The 20,715-nt window shown below is 53.8% G+C and overlaps 1 protein-coding gene across 6 annotated transcripts; it reads right to left on the bottom strand.

Annotated features, from left to right (window-relative positions):
• Positions 1-14,331: 14,331 nt before the first annotated feature.
• SPATA19 (spermatogenesis associated 19) lies at positions 14,332-20,522 on the bottom strand. Of its 6 annotated transcripts, XM_040534312.1 has the most exons (8): positions 20,374-20,521; positions 20,245-20,280; positions 19,908-20,072; positions 19,541-19,620; positions 19,373-19,450; positions 19,059-19,132; positions 18,832-18,998; positions 18,588-18,728 (listed from the first exon to the last, which is right to left on the bottom strand). In XM_040534312.1, the coding sequence occupies exons 1-7, from the start codon at positions 20,449-20,451 to the stop codon at positions 18,835-18,837; spliced, it is 675 nt and encodes a 224-aa protein (XP_040390246.1). In that variant the 5' UTR covers positions 20,452-20,521; the 3' UTR covers positions 18,588-18,728; positions 18,832-18,834. The 6 variants fall into 6 exon arrangements, with proteins under 6 accessions (XP_040390244.1, XP_040390246.1, XP_040390247.1 ...); XM_040534310.1 differs by lacking the exon at positions 18,588-18,728 and adding an exon at positions 14,332-14,610 and having other exon boundaries at positions 18,832-19,132; XM_040534309.1 differs by having other exon boundaries at positions 18,589-18,728; positions 18,832-19,132.
• Between the last annotated feature and the right edge of the window lie 193 nt (positions 20,523-20,715).

The following is a 20,715-nucleotide window of genomic DNA, read 5'->3' as shown; positions in this document are numbered from 1 at the left end:
CTCCTCCTGCTCTGGTGAGCTGTGCTGCAGCCCCACAGCGGTCTCACTCATACCAGCCCGCCCCTTAATTCTCACCCACAAGCTCTCCACACATCCTTCTCCCTCCACCAGCTGGAACTGGGCACACTCTCATGGCTCCCTCACATGAAGGGCAACTCCTCCCCCTCGCTTCCCCAGCCTGTGTTTCCTAAATGGACATAGCCCTCCATGACAGCCTTCCAGTCACGCGAGCTGTCCCACCACGGCTCTGTGATCACAGTAAGATCGTGGCCCCGCGACTGTACACAGACCTCGAGCTCATCCTGTTTATTCCCCATGCTTTACACATTGGTATACAAGCACTTTAGGGAAGCAGCAGGCTCATTTACCCCTGGAGGGACGCAAGAAGATTCCAGACAGGGTATTGGGAATACTACCTTCTCTGAGGAGCCCTCAGCTGATCCTATGGGACAACTCAGAGTTTTTTTCCCTACTATCTTCAACAGTGACAGCAGTGACAATATCCCCCCAGCCCTTCTCTATCACTTCCAACTCCCCTGTCTTCCCCCGTCAAACCTAGTTTAAAACTAGGGGGAATCCCCCTCAGCCTCCAGACTATGGCAGGAGCCATGTGCCAAGGCACAGAAAAGGCCCATTTTGCAGTCATACAGCTGTGCTTCCCGGCTGCAGCTGGCCGGATCCCCCAGCCTCCCCCTCCACCCCTCTGCCATGAAGAGGAGCATTTGCCCAGGTCCCCGGCTCCTCATTCCCATGGAAAGCTCCCTGGGCTGTGACGGCCTCGGGTGTCCCAGTCTGAGCACGCAGCAGGGTGGAGAGAGCCCAAGAGCCGTCTGCTCCCCGTCGGCATGGGACAGGGCTGGCACCTGCCACCTTTGCTGTCTGCAGCCCACCTCAGCAAGCCAAGGATGCTTTGCCCCTCACCTGGTCCTCCCCCACCTGCAGGGCCATGCAGGGGATATGCTGGCAGTCTGACACTGCCGTAATTAGTTTGCAAATGCCATCCGCCCCGTGCCATGATTTCCCCATGATTTCCCCGTGCCCCGAAGGCTGCTGCATCATTTCGATGCTGCAGTGCCAGCAGCTGCACCTGCTCAGTGCGCTTCCCCACAGGAGAGGCCTATGACGATTTCTTACCAAAACACCTTTCGGGTCCTCCCTCTGCAAGCCCAGGGTCAGCAAAAGCAGTGGCACCGCGTTTTGGGGTCCCCCCTCTCCCCAGTCAGCATTGGAGCATCCCAAGCACGGCCGGTCCCCAGCCTGGCTCCCTGTCACACCTTGGCAAGATAAAGATGGGAAAAGAACTTAAAATGCCGCCACCGCTGTCTATCAGCAGGATCTGAAGTCCTTTGAAGGGAAGAGTATGATGAATTCACCCACAATCACAGGCACAGAGTGCAGGGTGACGACTTATCCTTCACCATACATACAGATTTATTAAAAATTTAAAATTGCTACATAGATCTGAAGAGCCGGGTTATTTATTTTTGCAAGGGCTGATCAATCACACGTGTCCCCAAAGGATGCCAGACCTTTAACTACTCATCTGATTATGCCTGCTGTACCCGCATTGCTCCAGCCCCAGTGCTTAATATTTTATCCACACGGCTCCTAGGCAAAGGCGGAGTGGAGTCTGATTTCCTGGCGGAGCACAGGCCTGCTTTTGGATTTTTATCAGCTCCTACTCAAGGGGCGAGAGGTGGAAGGGAAGAAATAACTTTTATTCTGGCCTCTGCCCCTCCTTTCAAAGCAACAGATTTACTTAAATCATCGCCATGCTAAAAATACAGGCTTTTCTGCTATGAGCTGACACCTGGCCTGCGAAGCGTTTAGCAGCACGTGGAGGGGAGACCAAGGAGCTGCCTCCGACCCAAGACTGGCCTCGCCTTGCTCCTGGCCTCGGCAAACAGCCACCGCCCCGCTCCTGCATTTTAACAGCAGGCTTTCAGCAGTGAAGAGAGGAACGTGTTGGAAAAGCATTTTTTTTTTCTAGTCTATAAACTGCTAGGGAAATATCACGCCGCCTCCCCGAGCTGGCTACAGCCCCGTGTTTCATCGCAGCCCCGCTGCCAGCTGCCCACCCCCAAATGCCGTGAAGGCAGGACAAGACAGCCACAGATGTGGGGTTTGGGGTGGGAGGCTGTGGTGTGGAGCTGGGGGTGCTTGGTCTGAGCACCCCCTAGAGCTGGAGGCACAGAAGCACTTCTCCACCCCGATATACCCGTTTGTCCTCTGGGAGGATGAAGATGGCCCACCTTTCCAGCCAAATCTCCAGAAACCACATGTCCTGACACTGGAGGGGAAATTGAGGCAGGGAAGGAGGAGAGGAGAAGCAGCTCCCTCCAAGCCATGCTGCTCGCCAGCCCTGAATATCAAGCACCACGGCTTGGGACGTGGCTCACGCTCTCCGCTGAGTGCTCAGCATCGAAGCGAAAGCCGTGTTATTCCGGTACATCTCCTCCGTGCGCCGGGGCTAATTGAATGGTGATGGCGCTACTAAGCAGCCCTCGCCGTCCAAGACCAGAGTCAGCTGAATCTCCGAAATCATGTAATTTTTTGCATGACTGAGCGTGCAGATGTAATAAAAAAAAAAAAAAAGGGGGGGGGGAGGTAGGGAATTCAGGCCCTTAAAAGAATCGCAATTGACAAAGATGCGCGGCTGGAGGGAGCTGCGCTACGAAGCACCCGGTGGGTAATTGTCCTGCTCTGGCCACAGCAGGGATGAGACGGGTCCCTTGGTCAAAGCCGTGCCCCCCTCAGAGCAGAGGCTCTCTGCTAAGGAGCAACAGGCTCATTAGCAGGCCTGGAGCTCGTTAGGGAGATGAAGAGATGGGAATCACCCCTCCAGCCACGCCATGCCAAGTGTGGGTGTGATATCGCCTGGGGGAAAATGATGGCAAAGCGACCCGGAGGGAGGAAAGCCAAACCCAGAGGGCTGAGACCTCTGTAGAGCTGCAGGTATGCAACCTCGCCACAGACACACAGCCACTGCATCCAGATAAGATTAATAAAGTCTACGAAGATTGACAAGGAAGAGCATGAAGGGAAAGAGCTAACTATTATTATTCCAGGCACACTGGGTGCCCACATTGCCTGCATCAAAAGGAACAAAAAGAGATTTCAGAAAAATCATGGTCAGTTAGCTAAAGATTTATGAATTTTATTCTTAGTGCACTTTAATTGCACCTATAAATTAGAAATGAGCTAATTCTGTACTGTGTAAAGTGACTGCATTCACCTAAAAAAATTGCACTTCAACTTTTAATTCCACTTCAATTGCACACATGCACAAAGTTAACACTGTGCCACGTGGAAAACTCGGATCGTGCACTCTGGAAATTGCCATCGCAATTTAATTCCACCTCGGCTGCACACATACATTTTTTAAAAGTTACTGCTGTGCCGTACGGAGCGACATTAATTGAGTGTTAACGAGCTGTCTGATCAGCTTCCCACTGTCCTTATTACTGGACATCAGGGTCTCTGCAATGTCCCAATTAAACAGAATCAAAGAATACTTAATACACGGTAAACTGGTTCCCAGCCATTTGAACCGATTAACCAGATGTTCTCTTTCTGTGGGCCCCTGTTCGACAACATTGTGCCGCCTGTAAGGCCCAGGCAGCTCCTGTCTGGTGGCGATGAGGAGAGCATAAATGGGGATTTAATGGGGAGGCAGATCAGCTCAGGACAGTGCCCCGGTGCAGACTCATCCTGCAATGTCCTGGAGCAGGATAATGGAGACAGAACCAGGCTGGGTATCTCAGGTATAATTCAAACTGGGCATCCAACATCACAAGTCATTTTGCAGGTTCTGTTTTACTTAACCAGCTCGAGTGATAAAGACAGAAGAGGAGGAAATAGATTGGATCAGTGAAGAAGAAATCCTCCCATCTTAATACAACAGAAATAAAGGACCCAGAAAAACTCATTGGCAGTACAAGATCAGCTCAAAACATAAGGACCAGCAAAACCTCCTTGCACATTCACTCAGGGCTGGATGGCTGCTTTGGCGTAAGATAAAGTGCTTTCCTGCATTCGCATTAGCTTGTGTGGAAAGTGCAAGTGCAAGAGACTCCCCAAGAGACTCCCCAATTCTCAGCTGTGGGGACACCCCACATGAACCCTTTATACTGCCCTAACACCATCCTGCTTTCTCCTTTCCTGTGATGCAGCGCTCCACCAATTCCCACCGTGTAATGAATTCAAATCTCATAATGTCAGGGGGCAGGAGAAAAACCAACTTCAGGTAGCACCCGGGTCCCTCTTTGAATGGTTTCTTTTTGTAAGGCTCTCACCCCGCCACCTCCAAAGCCTCCAAGCCTCTTGGGACACACGCATAGGAACAAGCAAAGCCAAGGTGCCGCAGACCATCGCATCCACCTTGACACCAACCCACAGCACCTCAACTGGTCCAATGGGGCTGTGCAGCTGCAACACTGCTGCTCTTGGTGCAAAAAATGGGGATGAGGATGGAGCAGGGAGCCCCATTCACCCACTGGGGCTTTTTCCAGCTGCAGGCAGGAAGATGCTCCAGCTGCCTGCAGGCTTGGTGGTGACAAGAGTTGAGATAAAAGAGAATTTAAGGTGCAGAGGAGTGCTAAGCAGATCCTTGTAGATTGGAGCCGAACAAGATAAGGGAGCAATGATGAATATAGACACATTACGCTAGGACAATTCAAAGCACATGCAATTTTGGCTCATGGGAAAAAGCGATAGTGCCATGTACTTACAGTCCCCGAGCGGTTCGCAAAGCCGGCGGCCAAGGTTTGCCTGTGTCAATCTCAACCAGGCTCGGGTCATCATGCTCTAAGAGGCAAAGAAAACACATGCTAAAACCATCAGTATCTAACCTCAGGAGAGAAATTTGAGGCTTCAGTAGCAAGGGCGTTCCTCAAAGCTTGGGCAACAACATTTTTACTTACTTATTTTACAAAACGGACGTGAAGCACACAGCACAATTATCAAAGCTTTCGGCTCCCCCCACTCCTAAATGGAACAGTCAAGGAAAATAGTCTAATTTGACAATTTTCAGCTAGTTGAAATGATACGTGGAAGAGACACGGAAGAAGGAACGTGTATTATTCACTATCTGATAAATTATCGCCATTACACAGGAAGCAAATCTGAGCACAGGGGATGCAAAGCACTGCTGCGGGCTGCACACATGTTTTTGCCAGCCACCAAAGGGCATCACCATGGGACACAGAAGCCCTCCTCAGTGCTCAGCCCTTGCTCATGAAGCCATAAAACAAGTAAAAGGAGCAGGGATAAATGTTTGGCAGATTGGGTCCGACAGTGGTCACCCACCCCACCATGCTTAGGGCGGACAGGGATAACTGAGCAGTGCGCAACCACCAGCAACACTCGGGGCACCCGCGGCAGGGAGATTAGGACAAAATAGCTGCAATTTTATATGGAGATGAGAAAATAATACACCTTTTCCCCGTGTTTCTCCCATTCCCTCACATGACCACCAATGTTCATCTCAGTTTGTAGCACCAAAGGTGGGAAGACACGAGTCCGGGGCAGCAAGGTCGATTCCTTCTCCTCCCAGCCCCAAATGATGCCGCGGGCAGGCGCAGCTGGGACACATGCCCTGAAGGGAGAGGGTGCTGGAGCCATGTGAGCATGGACTCCCCATCCCTGCGGTCCCACCTGCACCCCAAAATGCTGTCCCCATCGCTCCCAACCCGCGCAAATGTATTCATGAATTCGTTTAGAAAGTTCTCTCTGTGCTCGAGCGGGTGCTGCTTGTAATTGCTGGCGGCCAAAATCTGTTCTGTTTTTTCTGGCTGAGGTACCAGGCAATCATCAGCTGTAATTATTTCGAGTCTTGTTACAGATGGATCTCCGAGCTTTCAGTCTTAAACAGAATTCATTATTCAAATGCCTGCTCCAGCCTTCTGCGGAGGGCTGGGCACGGGCGCCGCGGGCTCCCCGCAGCCACAGCGAGCAACAAATGGTTGGGGGAAGGCGAGGACGACAGTGGGATCTGCTTGTCAAAGCTGCCCCGCTGCCTCTCCCGTTGCTTTGGCTGGGACTGGGGGAATGCATGCCCTAGAGGAGCTTCGTCCCACAGGGCTGGGGGTGGTGAGGGACCAGCTCCTGGGTTCTCGTGCAAGATTGAGATCGGGATGCGTCAGCAGCCCAAAACAGCATGGCCGTGGGCTCGCCTTGTGCTGAGCTTGCTTGCTCTGCACCCACCAGGGTCTCCAGCAGCCAAGGTCACCCCGCAGAGGGTCCAGAAAGCCCCAAACCCCAGCTCTGCCCCCCCAGCCAGTTCCCGAGCTCGATTTGGATGCATGACAGCACGAGTGGGAAGAGCCAGCAGGGCCTCAGGGTCTGGGGAATGATCAGAGCCCTGTGCCAGCGTAGTATGGAGGGGCTTGGCCTGGGTTCTTCTGCTCCTACCCCAAAATTTCCACTTGGTCAGATATAAAAATGTAGTGGTAGAAATAGGTTAAATGGAAAAAGTGTTATTTGAAAAACAAATCAACTTGAGCTTTTTCTCAGCTGAACCACCCATTTCAGCATTGTTTTCAATGAAAATAAATCCCGTTTTGCTCACTTTACGTCTTTCTGCTTTCAGAATGGATATTATCTTAAAATATAAAATTAAATATAAATATAATTATAAAATATAAAATTAAAATATAAAACACTTTTGAAACTGCAGAAGTCAAATGTTTGGGGGAACCCTAAAAACAGGCCAGGACAGAAAACATTCCCCTACTGAGGGGAAAAACCTGTGGGGACTGCCAGGGGTGCACAGACACGAGCTGCACGGGGACGTGGCACCGAAAAGCCCCAAAGCCGTTTACATCCTGGCTCAGAGAGGTTTTGGCACCAAGGCAGCAGCTGGCATCACACTGAGCACCCCTGCCGATGATGCTGGGTGCTGGGTGATGCACGCACAAAAGAAAGGAGGGTTTGGAAGTTCAGGTGCTGCCTTAGGGGTGGTGAGATGCGCTTCCTGGCTCCTCTCTGGTGCTAGAGGAAAGCTCTCTTCTCCCTTCCTTGCAGCCCCCTCCCCAAATGCATTTTGGGTTTATGACAACATAAAGATTTGCAGGGAAAGTGTCTCATTTCCTTTCAAATTTTCAATTTTTGTATCGGAAAAGGAAAAAAAATGGATTGTTTCCTGGCTGCCTTCCAGACCAAAGCTGGGGCAGTTTCCAATTTAAAAAGTCAATATTTTCCATAGGAAATTTCAATCTTTTTTTTTTTTCTTCCAAAAAAGATAATTTTGTCAAAGTTTTCCACCGGGAGGGGGAGAGGGCCGCTCACAGCAGGCAGCAAAGTGTTGTTAATCTTATGCACACACAAAATGGAAACGCCACTTCCTGGTGGGATTGCTGGTATTTTGTTTTGATAAAAATTTTAATCTCTGTATCCTCCCGCTACTGTTTGTATTTTTTGTGTGTCTATTTGAAAAGCAAACAATATTGCCTGCTCTCATGGCGCTCTGGGTTTGGTTTTGCTTTACACTTATTTATTTTGCTCGGCAGTTTAAATTATTAGTCCTCGACCCTGCAAATATTTTACGGTATGTATGTCGCAGTGCACACAAGCAAAACGTGCTGGGCTGGTGGCAGAATGCGGCCGGGGGGTTGTTTGCAGGAAGGAAACGTGGGTGCTTTGGTGTGAACTGGTCAGTGTGTTTTAACCTGAAATGCAAAAGAAATGGGCCCATCCATTTCTGACACCTTCTGAGCGCAGAGGCCAGTGCCAGGTTTGCCTGGAGGGTACCAGCTCCCCTCCTGCTTTTGGAGAGCAGGGAAATGGATGGGGAAGGGACGGGAGCACCTGGAGAACTGTGGGGTGAAGGCAGAGGCTGTTCTGAGTCCCAAGAGCTTAGGGAAGGGACTGGCAAAGAGAGGAGCCCGCAGGCACCCAGGAAAGAGAACAAACCATCCCCTCCTGCTCTGATCCATCCCAGTTCAGCAGCCTTTGCTAGCTCAGTGACCGGACAGACACAAAGAAAATGGGAAAAAAAAACCTGCTTCATATCAAGCTGAAGCAGTAAAGGAGAGGGAAAAAAAAAAAAAAAAAAGTCTAATTTTCTTTCCTGAAATGAAAACCTAAATAAAACAAGTCATTCCGTGGGCGCTGGAGTTAATGAGCCCTGCTTTCCCCTAGATTTATGCCTCCTGGACTAATGACTTTCAGGCCTCAGGTGCAGGCAAGAGCAGAGCCCATGGTGAGGGCTCGGGGAAGTGGGGGGCCACTGGTTGTGCTTTTGGGATGCCCTGAACTTGGTTAAAATGGGGTCGGTTCAGAAGCCCCGCAGACCCAAAAGCAGGCTAGAGCCTGCCTTCAAACCTCACTGCTCACCTTCGCCTTCAGTCCCTTTCCCCACTGAAGTAGGCAGACCTGGCCCTTTCCCAAACCCTAGAACGGACCCTAACACCCCCCACCCCAAAAGGGTCCCTCCTTGCAGCTGCTGGATCCAACCCTGCTGCCCTAGGGAACAAGGACAGAAGGAGTGGACCCCAAGTACAGGGGGCAGCACCAGAGAAACCCCAGGGGTGCACCCCAACACAAAGGGACTGGGAACCCCTGGGAAAGGGGTGAGTTATGGTCCAGAGGAGGAGGAATGCTGCTAGGAAGAGCGCTCTCCTCATCCATTGCTCACGATTCCCTTGGGAAATGCTCACTGCACATAGAGCAATTCCCCAGGGACGTGCAGGACACCTTGCTATTACCCCTTCCCCGCCTGCCCTAAGCCAGCGAGACCGGGGAGATCAGCAGCCAGAACACCTTCCCCGGCATCACTGCCCAGGAATCCAGCTCTCACCTTTCACACCGTCGAAATATTTTAGTATCAGCCAAACCAGCCAGAAATGGGGAAAAAATATTACCCTGGGTGGTAAAGGGCAAACCCAGCTCTGCTTCCCCTTGGACACCCAGCTCTGGAGCAGCCAGGTTTCACGCGTGGGCAGCTCGTGCTCCCTGAGCAATGCAGGGGGGCACAGCGGGACACAGGTGGGGACAGCAGGGGAAATCGCAGGCACGTTGGGTAGCCTGTAGTAAAAAGCACCTAAAACCAGGCGTGTTCCTGAGGGTGATGTGTGGGAACATTTCTTGGCAGCCCTATAAACCCCATAAAATGGCATTAAGGAAAAGAAGCACGGGGATGTCACCCCAAAGAAAGCCCTGTCAGAACTGAAAATGCAGTTTATCACTTTGGTTAACATCCACTTGTTAGTGAGTTTCTCACAGAAGGAGGGATAGGGTCAGGGACAGGGCGCACATCATCCCTGCTGCAGCTCCCTGCCGACAGAGGCTGCAAGCCCACCATCCTGCCCAAACCTTGATTTTGGGGTTTTGGGGGCACTGGGGACAGACCCCAAAACCGCCATAATAAAAATGCTGTACAACAGCAGCAAGGGGCATGCAGGGAAATAGGGGATGTACTACCAAAACCCCAATGTGAGGAAAAGGAGCATGATTTACCCCTCTCTCCCCCTCCACAATGTCCTGCTGGGGCTGGGGGGATGCATCCTGCTGGAGCTGGCCCCGACCCCAAGGATGCTCAGAGGAGCCCTGCGGCCTCCTGCCAGCGTGCTCCGGGACCCAGCTGAAGCAGCACCAGCAAGGATTGTGTTTTCTCCGGTTTGCAACGCTGCCTTTGTCTCTTGCAAAAACAAAAGCCCTGAAGAAACACAATTAAAATATTATAATTATTGGTGGTGGAGTGTTTGCTTTTATCGGCTCCCACTTAAAAAGATGCAAATAGAGGTGATTTTAGCATTCCAGTCATCCCCGCTCCCTCCTACAGGCATGGAAATATTTGGTTTAGTCAACTTTGTTGTGCTGATTCTCTACTTTCTCTCTTTTTAGTGACGAACATGATCACGCTCCTCCAGCAGCTGAGCCACCCCGGGGGTGCTGCATCCCCCTGCTGTGCTCAGACTCACCCTACAAGTGCAAAACGCCTCCACCCAGACCCCAAAACCCCCAGGGTGAGGGGGGAGCAGCAGCAGGACACCACCCCAATGCTTTTTTTTTTCTCTCAGTGCAATTTTTGCAGTAGATGCTACCTGTGAGCAAAGGGTTCAGGGACGTGGGTGACCCCACAGGGAGAAAAGGGGAGGCTGGGGGTAGGGGGAACACGAGGGTTGTGATGGGATGGGTTGGGGTCACTTTCCTGGATCAGAATGGGGTCTGGGGGCAGGGGGGTGAAATTATGGTGCTATTTGGGGGCAATTGTGGGCTTGGAGCACCCTCATCTGGGCAAAGCGGAGCCCTGCACCTGGTGGAGAGCCGGGACGAGGAGAGAATAGGGTCGGGCCGGGAATTGGGGTGACCCCAGCTCCTGTACCTGTGCCGGGCGGCAGAGGTGGCGCAGCCCCCCCCGTCCTGTGTCCCCCCGGCTCCTGTCCCTGCGAGGGAGCACGGAGGTGGCACAGGAGCAGGGACCGGGATCCGAGTCTAAATCCCTGCCCGAACCATCCCTGTGCTGGGGCCCTACAGCACTACGGGGCGATTAAACCGGATTATTTGGGCTGCGAGCGAAAAAAAAGCAAAAAACATCAGCAGAAATGAAGAGAAAAGTCTTTGCCTTCTATCACACTCACAAAGCATCTTCATCCCGTGTCCAATAACTCCCTTCACAATGCAGTACACAGCTACTGAGGATAATTAACTGCCTAATTAAAGATTAGAGCACTGTTGTTGTTTCCCCCCACAGGGACAGCCTTAAATGCGATACAGATAAGTGTTACACAAATTGGTGGCGGTGGATGTGGCCACTGTGTACGGCCTTGGAGAGGGCATTGCAAAGCCCAGAGATTGCAGAGCCGCTGGGAAGGACACGCTGCTTCTGGCTTCTCCTGCTTCGCACTGAATTTGGGGAAAAAAAAAAAAAAAAGGAAAAAGTGGAGCAAGAGTTGTGAGCACTTTTTGATGGGAGAAATTGGTGACATACGTGTTGGGTTAGGGCCAAAATCAGGGTTAGGGTTGTTAGGGTTTGGAGAGAGAGAAAGCGTAGAGTCCTGTTGTGTGGGGGGTTGTGTAAAGGCTTCCAAAGGGAGTTCAGGTCTTTCAAAAGGTTTTTGTTTCAATCACTTTTCGATGGGAAAATTTGGCTATGTATGTGTTGGGTTAGGGTCATAATTATCATTAGGGTTAAGGTTCACCTCCAGCTTCCCAGGGTCCACAAGCACCACCAAGCCTCCAGGCAGGTTCCAACATTTTGGTTAACAACTTCCTCAGAAAGGGGGCACAAATAGTCTTTTTATTTAACTAATTTAAAAGTCGTATTTAGAATTAAACACAATAGGACCAGACATTTAAACAGCCAAAATAGATGTATGTAAAATATATTTTATATGACATCTGCTTATTAAAAAATTCCCCAAGAGAAATCAGACAAAGGAGCAAAAGTCTGGGAGTGGAAATAGCTTTGCAAATAATGAATATGTATTTGAAAAATTGAATATACTCACTTAGAAAGTAGTGTAGTTGCTAGGCTGGTAAATATCAGTCTATAAAGAGAAAATTGCTGTACAGACTTGGTTTATGTAGTCTGATGTGAGGCTTCATGAAGGCTCAGGCCAACCTACTCAACAGCTCCATAAATGGAATTTTCCTTTTTTTTTTTTTTTTTTCAGATTAAAAGCACAAGCTAGTAGTTGAGGAACAACATCAGCCTTTTTTATTACTTTTTGTGGAACGACATAGCTGGTTTCGTTGTATTCTCAAGTCTCAATGAAAAGAACAATTTAACCCAGATTTACACATTTCCCTGTAGCATGTGAAACTTAGAGGTCTTCTTACGGATTGTGAGACCCTGGCTCCAAAACAAGAGTCAAAGCAAGTAGAGCTCATATCTGTATTCATATTTGCCAAAATAAATAAATAAATAAATAAAATATAAAAAAAGAAAACAGCCACACAAAAAGGCTGGAAAACTAGCATGCACATACAAGAAACATGTGAGTTGGAACAAATTAAAGAGAGGGAGGGTGACGTAAATTCTGCTAAAATTCACCATTTTGAAGAGCAATGATGTCTCCTGACGTTAAGGAGAGCTGAAAATATATCACTACCTCAACTCAGTTTTGGATCCTTCAAGCAAGCAGCCAGCCGGGTCTGCTCAAAGCATGCATCCCACATCAGCTTGCCCACTCCTGCACCCCTAGAGCATCCTTCTGAGGGTACCTAATAAAGGCAAGGGGGCTCCCAACTCCTTCCCCCATTGAAGCTAATTAGTGTGAACCTCTAACGAGCCTCTGCCAGCAGCTGAATTGGGCCTTCCCTGCTCTTTGCAGCACTGATTCCGACTGAGCCCCCCCCCTCCAAATCTTACTGGGGGAGAGGAGAGCAAAAAGCAGAGCCAGAGGAGAGCCCCGCGGTGCAGAGCTGCCGCCCTCTGCCAGCTCACACCTCTCACCCCGCTCAGCTCTCCCAAGTCCCAACTCCTCCGTACTTCACCACTAGGTACGGCCACAAAGAATGAAGCAAACTGGTCTCCCAGCACTCGGCTTCAGGTTTTCCTAAGGGGACAGATAGGACTGATTATCTCTGCAGGTAATGCATGTCCCACTAACCATGAGCAATCCCAGTGCCCAAACGTTTCTGCTGGTGGGGATCCGGGGCTGCGAGCTGGTGCCAAATGATCCACTCTCGTCCCAAGGAAGCCCAGTGCTTGGCTGGATCAAAACAAAGAGGTCTGAGCATCAAGAGCTCTGAAACAGAGAGGGGAAGAAGGAGAAGGAGAGCTCGACGGGCCTTGCACACATGTATGGGTTGCGTCTGAGCTGCAGTATTGCAGCCCGTCCCCGCACCACCACGCAGCTGGCACCGTGCCGGCCTCGCGTGTTGCCGCTGGTGAGCGTAAGGGCAGATCTGATATACATAAATCAACATATTACTCATTTTCGAGCATTGCAGCCTGACAGCTGTTACATGAGCACATTGTTAAGAACTGTCAGGCAGTGATACATGGTGTCTTTTACAACATATGTTGACTTTTATCTGACGTTGTTCCATAATTAGCCCCAGGGAGCAGGAATCTGGGCATCCGGCTGGCTGTGTGATCCCGGCTGACCTTTGCTGTGGGGGGCAGAAGAGCTTCGAGCTGGGGCTGGGGAGGATGGAGGGGGATGAAGGAGGAGCACCGATCCACGTGGTCCCTGTGGGCTTGCATCCACAGCCCAGGGACAGAGCAGCACCATCCCCTTTTGGGTTCCTGAGTGTTTCAGAGCTGTCACGAGAGGGGCCCCACGAGGCTTGTGAGCTTTCCTTCAGGATGGAGCCCTGAATTTCAGGCTTAAAACAGGGCCATGATCAGAGGTATGGGGTGAGGAGGGGTCCCAGTGTCCTTCCCCAAGGGACAAGTGTGTAGATGGAAGGGGACAGTGCAGTCGGCGCGAGTCCTGGTGGGGAGAGCAGATAAAGGAAGGAGCAGATGGTGGAGTTAATGAACGGAAAGGATAGATGGATGGACAAAAAGACATTTTTGTCGCAATGGATGGTCGCACTTCTATTAGGATGAGGACAAATGTGCCAGCGATGCTCCCCATGGAGGGTGGGCTCCCAGCCAGCTGCAGGGCAGGTGAGGAGCAGGACATCCCCACCAGGTGGGAGAGGGCTCTCTCTGCTGCGTGGCGTTACAGCCCTGCCTTGCCTCTCCCATCAGTCCAAAAGCTGAGCGATGGCAAAGCAGGGAGCACCCTGGTGCTCCAGAACCAGCTGCAGATCACTCCCTTAACTCCTGTGGCTCTGATGCTCACACACACATAACACCTGTTTGTCTCTGGAGCCCAAAAAGCAGGGGCAGGGGGCAGAGGGACAGATGCCAGGAGCAACCACGGAGCCTTTGGAGCCCCTGGGCTGTGCACACCTTGGTGGAGATCTTCTTGTGCCAGCACTTGTTGCAGTGGGCTGCACACAACGGGCAGCATCGTGCACTTACCGTGCTTAGATAGCACAGCACGAGCTTGGATTCAGGCACACGAATGCAAAGCAAGATCCAATCCCTAAATATCCCAGCTTAGGAAAGACCCCAAGCCTCAGCAGCCACGATCCTGCTCATCCCCAGTCTTCTCTGCAATATTCCCAGGCTCCTGCTCCCTCAAAACAAGCACCAGGCTGCTCAGAGGACTTCGCTCTCTCCAAGGCAGCGCTGAGCTTTGGGGCTTCAGCCTGGAAGTGGAGAAACCCATTGGGACTGCTCGGGTAGCAGGGAGAACCCACCGGATTCCAGGAGCCCCCCAAATGCCTGGCTTGTTTTCCCATCCTCACTGCAGCTTACTGAGCTTGAAAAACAGGAGAGGAAAATAAATCAATAGGACGCGAAGATAAATACGCTTTTTAGTGCTTGTGCGTTGCAGCTGATTTCTCCTGCCATGCTGTGGTGGCTGCATAATTCATGAACTCCCCGGTAACATGCAAAGTGGGGGTCTGCGGGCACCCAGCTCCTGCTCCATGCTCCTGGCACAGCCACAGCTCCTGCTTCTGGAGGTGGGGAGGGAGGTCCCAGTCCTGCATGGGACAGGGACTTATTTAGGGTGTCCCTGTGCCGCTGCCCTGCTGGCTCCTGGCCTCTCCATGCTGTTCACCGCCTGCCCTTGGGCCTGCTTGCTGCAGTTTTGATCTCAGCACCCGCAAAGTGAAAGAGCAGGCAGGTATCCCCAGCAGAAGGGTGAGCTCAGGACAGTCGATGACCCAGCAGAACGCCTTCACATGGGCTCAGGTCTGGTGAAACCAGGGGACTGGGGCTGCCACAGCAGGGACAGGAAGGTGTCTGCCTTTAGACATCGCACCCCTCGTGGGGACCCCACCTCCTCCCCACTGAGCCACCACTGACGGGTTTTATCTGAGGATCTGGGATTTTAAAGGGGAAGATTTGAGAGGCGTTTCCTTCCAGTCTTTGAAACAAACACAACCGCGAGGGAGAGCACAGAGCTAAGACCTTGATGCTCGAGAAGGGCAGAAACCGACCTGCTTTTGTGGGAGATTAGGGGAAACCTAGTTTCATCTTAAGCCACCAAAGGCTTCTAAAAGCCCCAAAGAATAGACTGTGCAACTCCAAAGAGCCTCTCAGGGCTTAGCTAAGAAAAGTCAATTTAAAGTTCAGGTGCAGCCTACTTAGCTAAAGGGCTGAGCTCTGCAGAAAGCAGAGCTTTTGGGTGACCTGCGCGGAGCTGCACCACGCTGCAGACCTGCTCTGCTCCCCCACGAGCAAACACCATCCTCCATCACACCAGGCACTATTCTAAACAGCACCAACTTTTCTGCTTGGAAAATATTTTATTGCTCATCTTTGCATCGTGAAGGAGTCAGAAAGCATGCCGGGGGTGATCCGTGTCCTCGGTGGGGCAGCTCCAGGGTGCGCACAGGCTGTCCAGTAAGGACACATGGCGAAAAGGCAAACCAGAGGAAAAGAAAATAAAACTCAAAATAATCAAGAGCCTGCTAGACAGCGGGGCTGGAAATCACAGCACAAACACCAAATACATCTGCGAGGCGCAGGGGAAATTTTTAATCTTCAAAATTGGCAAAAGATTTGAGATAGCTGAAGAACAATCATCCCTCCCCTTCATGCCTGCAGGAAGTGACAAACTTTGCATAAACCACTTCCCTTCCCTCTGATCTGGCAAAGCTGCTGCCAGCCTGTGGAAGAGACCAGCAGCTAGCCCCCAAACCCCACCCCAGCAGAAGGCGCTAGGAAGGGGCAGTGCAATGGGATGGGGTCCAGCTGTGCCTGCCCTGAGCTCAGTTTCTGATTTCTGGGGCAGGGAAACCACAGCCCCACACCAGGGCTACGATGAGGAGAGAGCACCCCTCCAAAAGCAGGGGATGCGTTTCCCCGCCGGGTTAAATGTCACGAAGTGGGGAGGGGATTAAAACCAGCACCTTCGTGCTGCTGAGCCTCTGAGGCAGCGTCGCCCTGAGATTCACACCAGCCCTGGATGAAGCTGGAATATTAATGCGCAGGAGGACGGCGTCTGCCTCAGCCAGGCACCGGCTCTGCGCGGGAGAGAGATACCAGGAGCTCAATTTGTGTTTGCCTGAGCCAAGATGAAAATCTAATTAAACATGGCGTTGGGGCTTGGAGGAGCCGGGGATGGGGCTGGAATATAAAGCGCGGCTGCCACCCGCAGATCAGAGGGCAATATTAATAAACCCACGGAGGGGGACCGGAGGATCAGCTGGTAATATTGATAAATGTAAAGCAAAGACAAAGCAGCCGGGGAATATTGGATGGTAATGCTGATAAAAATGCTACAGGGACTGCCTCAACAACAGGCTGCTGATAGCCCTGCCTGCTTCCCGGGGTGGGGGACAGCATCAGGCATCTGGCACCCCTGCAGCAATGTGTGGTGGGGATTTCTGCTGGATTTAGCCCCTGGAAGGGCCAGGGCTGAAGGAGGAGTCGAGGGCAGAGGGTTTCACCCTGCAGCTGCTGCTCTGCAGGCTGAGAGCCTGCTGGCCTTGCCCAATTGCCCATCATCTTTCACCCGATCCTGAGTGTGCAAGAGGGATGTTTGTTCCCTCCCAGTCTCAGTGGTGCTCAGGGATGCTGGGGACGGCGTGGCGCCGTGCACAGGTTGCTCCCTGGCGATGTGTGCGCTAAGGGGGAGAGCACTGATGGGGACAGAGGGGGGAAAGGGGCCCCAGCTCTCGTGGCAGGGGTGGTGGTTGCATCTGACATCTTGTACAGCCCTTTTGGACTCCTCAGGAGGAACAAGTGAAGCTGTATGGGAGGCGCCAGACACGGAAATTCAACATAAAGCTGCAAGGGACCTTCCTCACCCACTGCCTCAGTTTGTCCCGTGATGTCCTCACACCACATTGCTCTCATTTTGCAGCAGGGAAGAGCGAGGCAGGGAGCGCTGGAGGAGAGCGGGGGCTGCTCAGACCCTAACCCTAAGGGCAGGACCCTAACCCTAACCCTAACCCCACCCAAACACAGCTGGGCTCCCCTGCAGGAGTTCCCAGGGCCCCTGGGGAGGAGCAGTGGCCACCAGCGACCCGAGCATCCCCCACCTCCCTGCAGCCACTGCTGGGGACACCAGGCACCCAGAGCCCTGCTCTCACCACCTCCTCTTGCCTCCCCCCCTGCAGCACACCCCAGCCGGGCGATCAGGAGGAGCCACCGAGCGCACTTTGAATCCCAGGCTGTGCGTTTCGGAGCTGCCAGAGCGATGATTTAAACATGAAGTCAGAGCAGGAACGGCACTGTCAGAGCCGCAGCACTCGCTCCGATCAATGGCTCCCAGAGGGGCTGCGACGTGCCTGCGCTCGGAGCCACCTGCAGACACTGCGCCTCCTCCAGAGCAGCCCCTCGGCTCAACGAGACCCCTTCCTCCCTTTGCTCTGCTAGGCAAGACCCTTGGACAAGAGCCCGAGGAGGAGAAGGAGGAGGAGGAAAAGGAGGAGGAGAAGGAAGAGGAGAAAGAGGAGGAGGAGGAGGAAAAGGAGGAGAAGAAGAAGGAGGAGGAGGCATGGTGCTGGCGATGGGAGGAGGAGAAGAGACAAACCTGTTACCTGGCTGCAAAAAGGGGACCTTCAGACTCTGGCAGTGCCCCAATTCATGGCTCATCGCAGCCAGGGCACCTTCTCTCCACCCCCCCAGGCTCCAGGCTCAGTTCCTGCACCCACGGAGGCGCCACAGAGCCCAGATCCCTCCCAGGCAGCCCGAGCTCTCCTCGCTGCCTTGAAAGGCATTTTTGTCCTGCTGAGGGACAATGTGTGACCCCGGGACACCTGCATGTTCCCCAGCCCCACCAGCACAGCTGAGCTGACCCCGTAACGCTAGGGATGCCAAGCTCGGGGGTCCCACACACCTCGATGCTCCTCAGCCACAGGGAGCACCTGCCCCAGCTGTCACCCCACTGTACTGAAATCCCTGACCCACGAGCACCTCAATTAGCTCCACCAGCATCACTTAGCTCCATAAATGCCTCGGTCATGGCTGAAAAACCTTGTATTTGCTGGTTGTTTCCCTCTAATTCTGTGCGACTCCTTTCCCCTGGAGTACAGGTGCAAGTGGGCGCGTTGGTTCCCCTCCTCCCTCCCGCAGGGCTTAATCAGGCATGGAGCAAAGCTTGATTAGAGCTCCTTAATGACCCCATCATCCCCCTCCCATGGGCAGGAGGAAGGCAGCCAGCGAGGGGGATGCTTGTGGCCTTCCCCTGCCTCCTGGTGAGCAGAGGGCTGAGCAGGAAAGGCAGCACCCCGAGCTGGGTGCTGCACCACCCCGAGCACCCACCAAACACGCCGAGGCATAAAAAGTTGGTGCATCCTCCCAGAGAGCAACCCGCCCCTCAAATCCATCATTGCAGGGAGGCTGGGGGGACACAGAGGGACCTGGTGCCATGGGGACAGCAAGGATGGAGAAGGGAAAAGGGGTGGATGGACGGGGGCAGCCACTCTGTCCCGGCTCCGCAGCAGGATAACCGATGGCCGGCGATGCTGTAGGAGGCCTCCCACGGAGATACCTCTTTATTTTTTTTCCCTCTCCCATCCTCTCCTTGTCATCTCACTGCTGCCACGCCGGCACTGCCACCTTGTGGCACGGCCACCAGGGGGGCTGGAGGCCTCGTGGCACCGGCCACCAGCCCTGGACGTGGCACCTGGACACAGCAGGCGCAGCCCAGCCGGTGCACGCAGCCTTTTATTTTTTTGGGGGGGGCCACATCTGGGCAAGCCAGCGCCACGGAGGTGACAAAAAAGTCCAAATACAGCCAGGGAAGGGGAGCGGGGAGAGCGTCAACCTGCAGGGAGAAGTGGAGAGCCGTAAGGGAAGAGGTGGCAGCAGCTGGGGCAGGGGCACGGGGGGTGCTGGGGGAGGCGAGCAGTGGGGCAGGGCTCGCTTACCTCCTAGTCCTCGCTGGGAAGCTGGACCTGGGTCTTGGTGTCCAGCGTGGAGTCCATCATGGGGTCCATCACGGGGTCCATCCCGGTGTCTGTCCCGGTGTCCGTTCCGGTGTCTGTTCCGGTGTCCGTCTCGGTGTCCAGCCCAGTGTCCGTCCCGGTGTCCATCATGGTGTCCATCACAGTGTCTCTCGTGGTGTCCATCCCGGTGTCCTTCACAGCTTCTGTCACAGCCTCTGTCACGGCCTCCATCACGGCCTCCATCACGGTGTCCGGCACGCCTTGGAGCAGCACCTGGGACACGCTGCGGCGAGCAGAGGTTATGGGGCAGGGGGCACAGGACCCCACCAGGATCGGGCACCCCCTTTCTCCTTGCAGGGAGCCAGGGTTTGATGCCCTCCTGCTTTTAATTCCTGGCTGATAAAATGACAGCAAGGTGAAAGGGATCTGGGCCTCTCCCCTACTGAGGGACCACAAGCCACAAATGTGGGGGTCTGTGGGCAAAGGGAGCCCCCCAAAAAAATCCACGCCAAGAGGACCTCACCCGTTTTCAGTTTGCTCCTTCCTGTCCTCCACCAGATCATCCTCCAGCAGGCTCGAGACGCGATGAACACGGGTCTGGCTGCAAAAATCACTCCTCAGATGCTGCCACAGCCACCGCTGCCCCCAGAACCCCATCCCGATGGTGCCCTGTGCCCCCCCGGGGCTTTACCTCCACCTCAAGTACTGGACCTTCATCCTGTCCTCCACGAGGACCTGCCCGGGTGCCTGCACCCCACGGTCAGCATCACCCTGGGGAAAGTGGGGGGGGGGGGGCAAGTTAACCATGGCAGCAGGTCCTTGGGGGGGGGGGGGGACAGGGGATGGAGGGACCGTGGGGTGGGAAGGGGGGTGAGGAAACCTCCCCTGGGCCCCGTTGGCATGGGCACAGGGTGGCTGAAGCCTGCTGCCTCTGAGGGTGCAGGCAGGAGGGTTTCCTACCTTAGGGAATGTCGGGATTCAGGCAGCCCCCCAGGGCACCCCATCCCGACGCCCCAGAGGGGTTTATTGGGGTCCCAGGTATTGCCGTGGGTGCTGACCTGGGGGCTTGGACCACCGGCTTGCTGGGAGGCTGGAGGAGCTGCTGCAGGCTCTGCCTGGGGCTCTGCCCGTGGTCCTGCCCGTGGCTCTCCTTGGGGCTCCGCCTGGGGCTCTGCCCAGATTTCCAGCACCCTCTGGAACAGCCTGGAGAGCAGCTCTTCACCCTGCAAAGGGAGCGTAGCCGCAGGCTGGCTGTGGGTGCACCAAGGGTTGCATCCCGACACGCAGTGCTGGCTCGGTCCTCTAAAGAATGCCCTGGATATAAAGCCCAGGCTCCCCTGAGCCCCTGCGGGCATTCTCCTGCCTCGTCTTCACCTTGCGCAGACACCAACTGACCGTGGCCAACGCATCCACCTCCACCACGGGGCCATCCTGGAAGAGGGGAACCCGGTGAGCCCCAGGACTCACCCAGGGACCAAACGTGCCCCAGGAGCCACGGGACAGCCCCCGCTGCCCCCTGCTTACCGGTGCGCTGTCGGTGGGGATGTGCACGCCGGTGCCTTTCCGTGCCGCGATGTACGCCAGCCACAGGGACACGATCATCCTGGGCACCCTGCCCCGGGGCAGCCCCTGGCACTGCCAGCCCCCCCGGATTGTTGGGTCAGAGCCGGAACTGGCACCACGGGGCTCCCGGAGCAACGGGGAGAAGGGGGGGGGGGGGGCCAATCCTGCCACGCTCAGCACAAAGCTGCCATTGCCCCGAGCTGCAGCATCGCTTGGAGAGGGTGGCAGAGAGCAAACCTCTCGCCCCACCAGCAATCTGCCCTGAAGAACTCATGAAACAGGGCTGGAGATTGGGGAGAAGCA

Source organism: Cygnus olor, chromosome 22 (assembly GCF_009769625.2).
Source record: "Cygnus olor isolate bCygOlo1 chromosome 22, bCygOlo1.pri.v2, whole genome shotgun sequence".
Lineage (NCBI taxonomy): Eukaryota > Metazoa > Chordata > Aves > Anseriformes > Anatidae > Cygnus > Cygnus olor.
The sequence above is the reverse complement of the archived record's forward strand: the minus strand, read 5'-3'. Positions and strand labels throughout refer to the sequence as shown.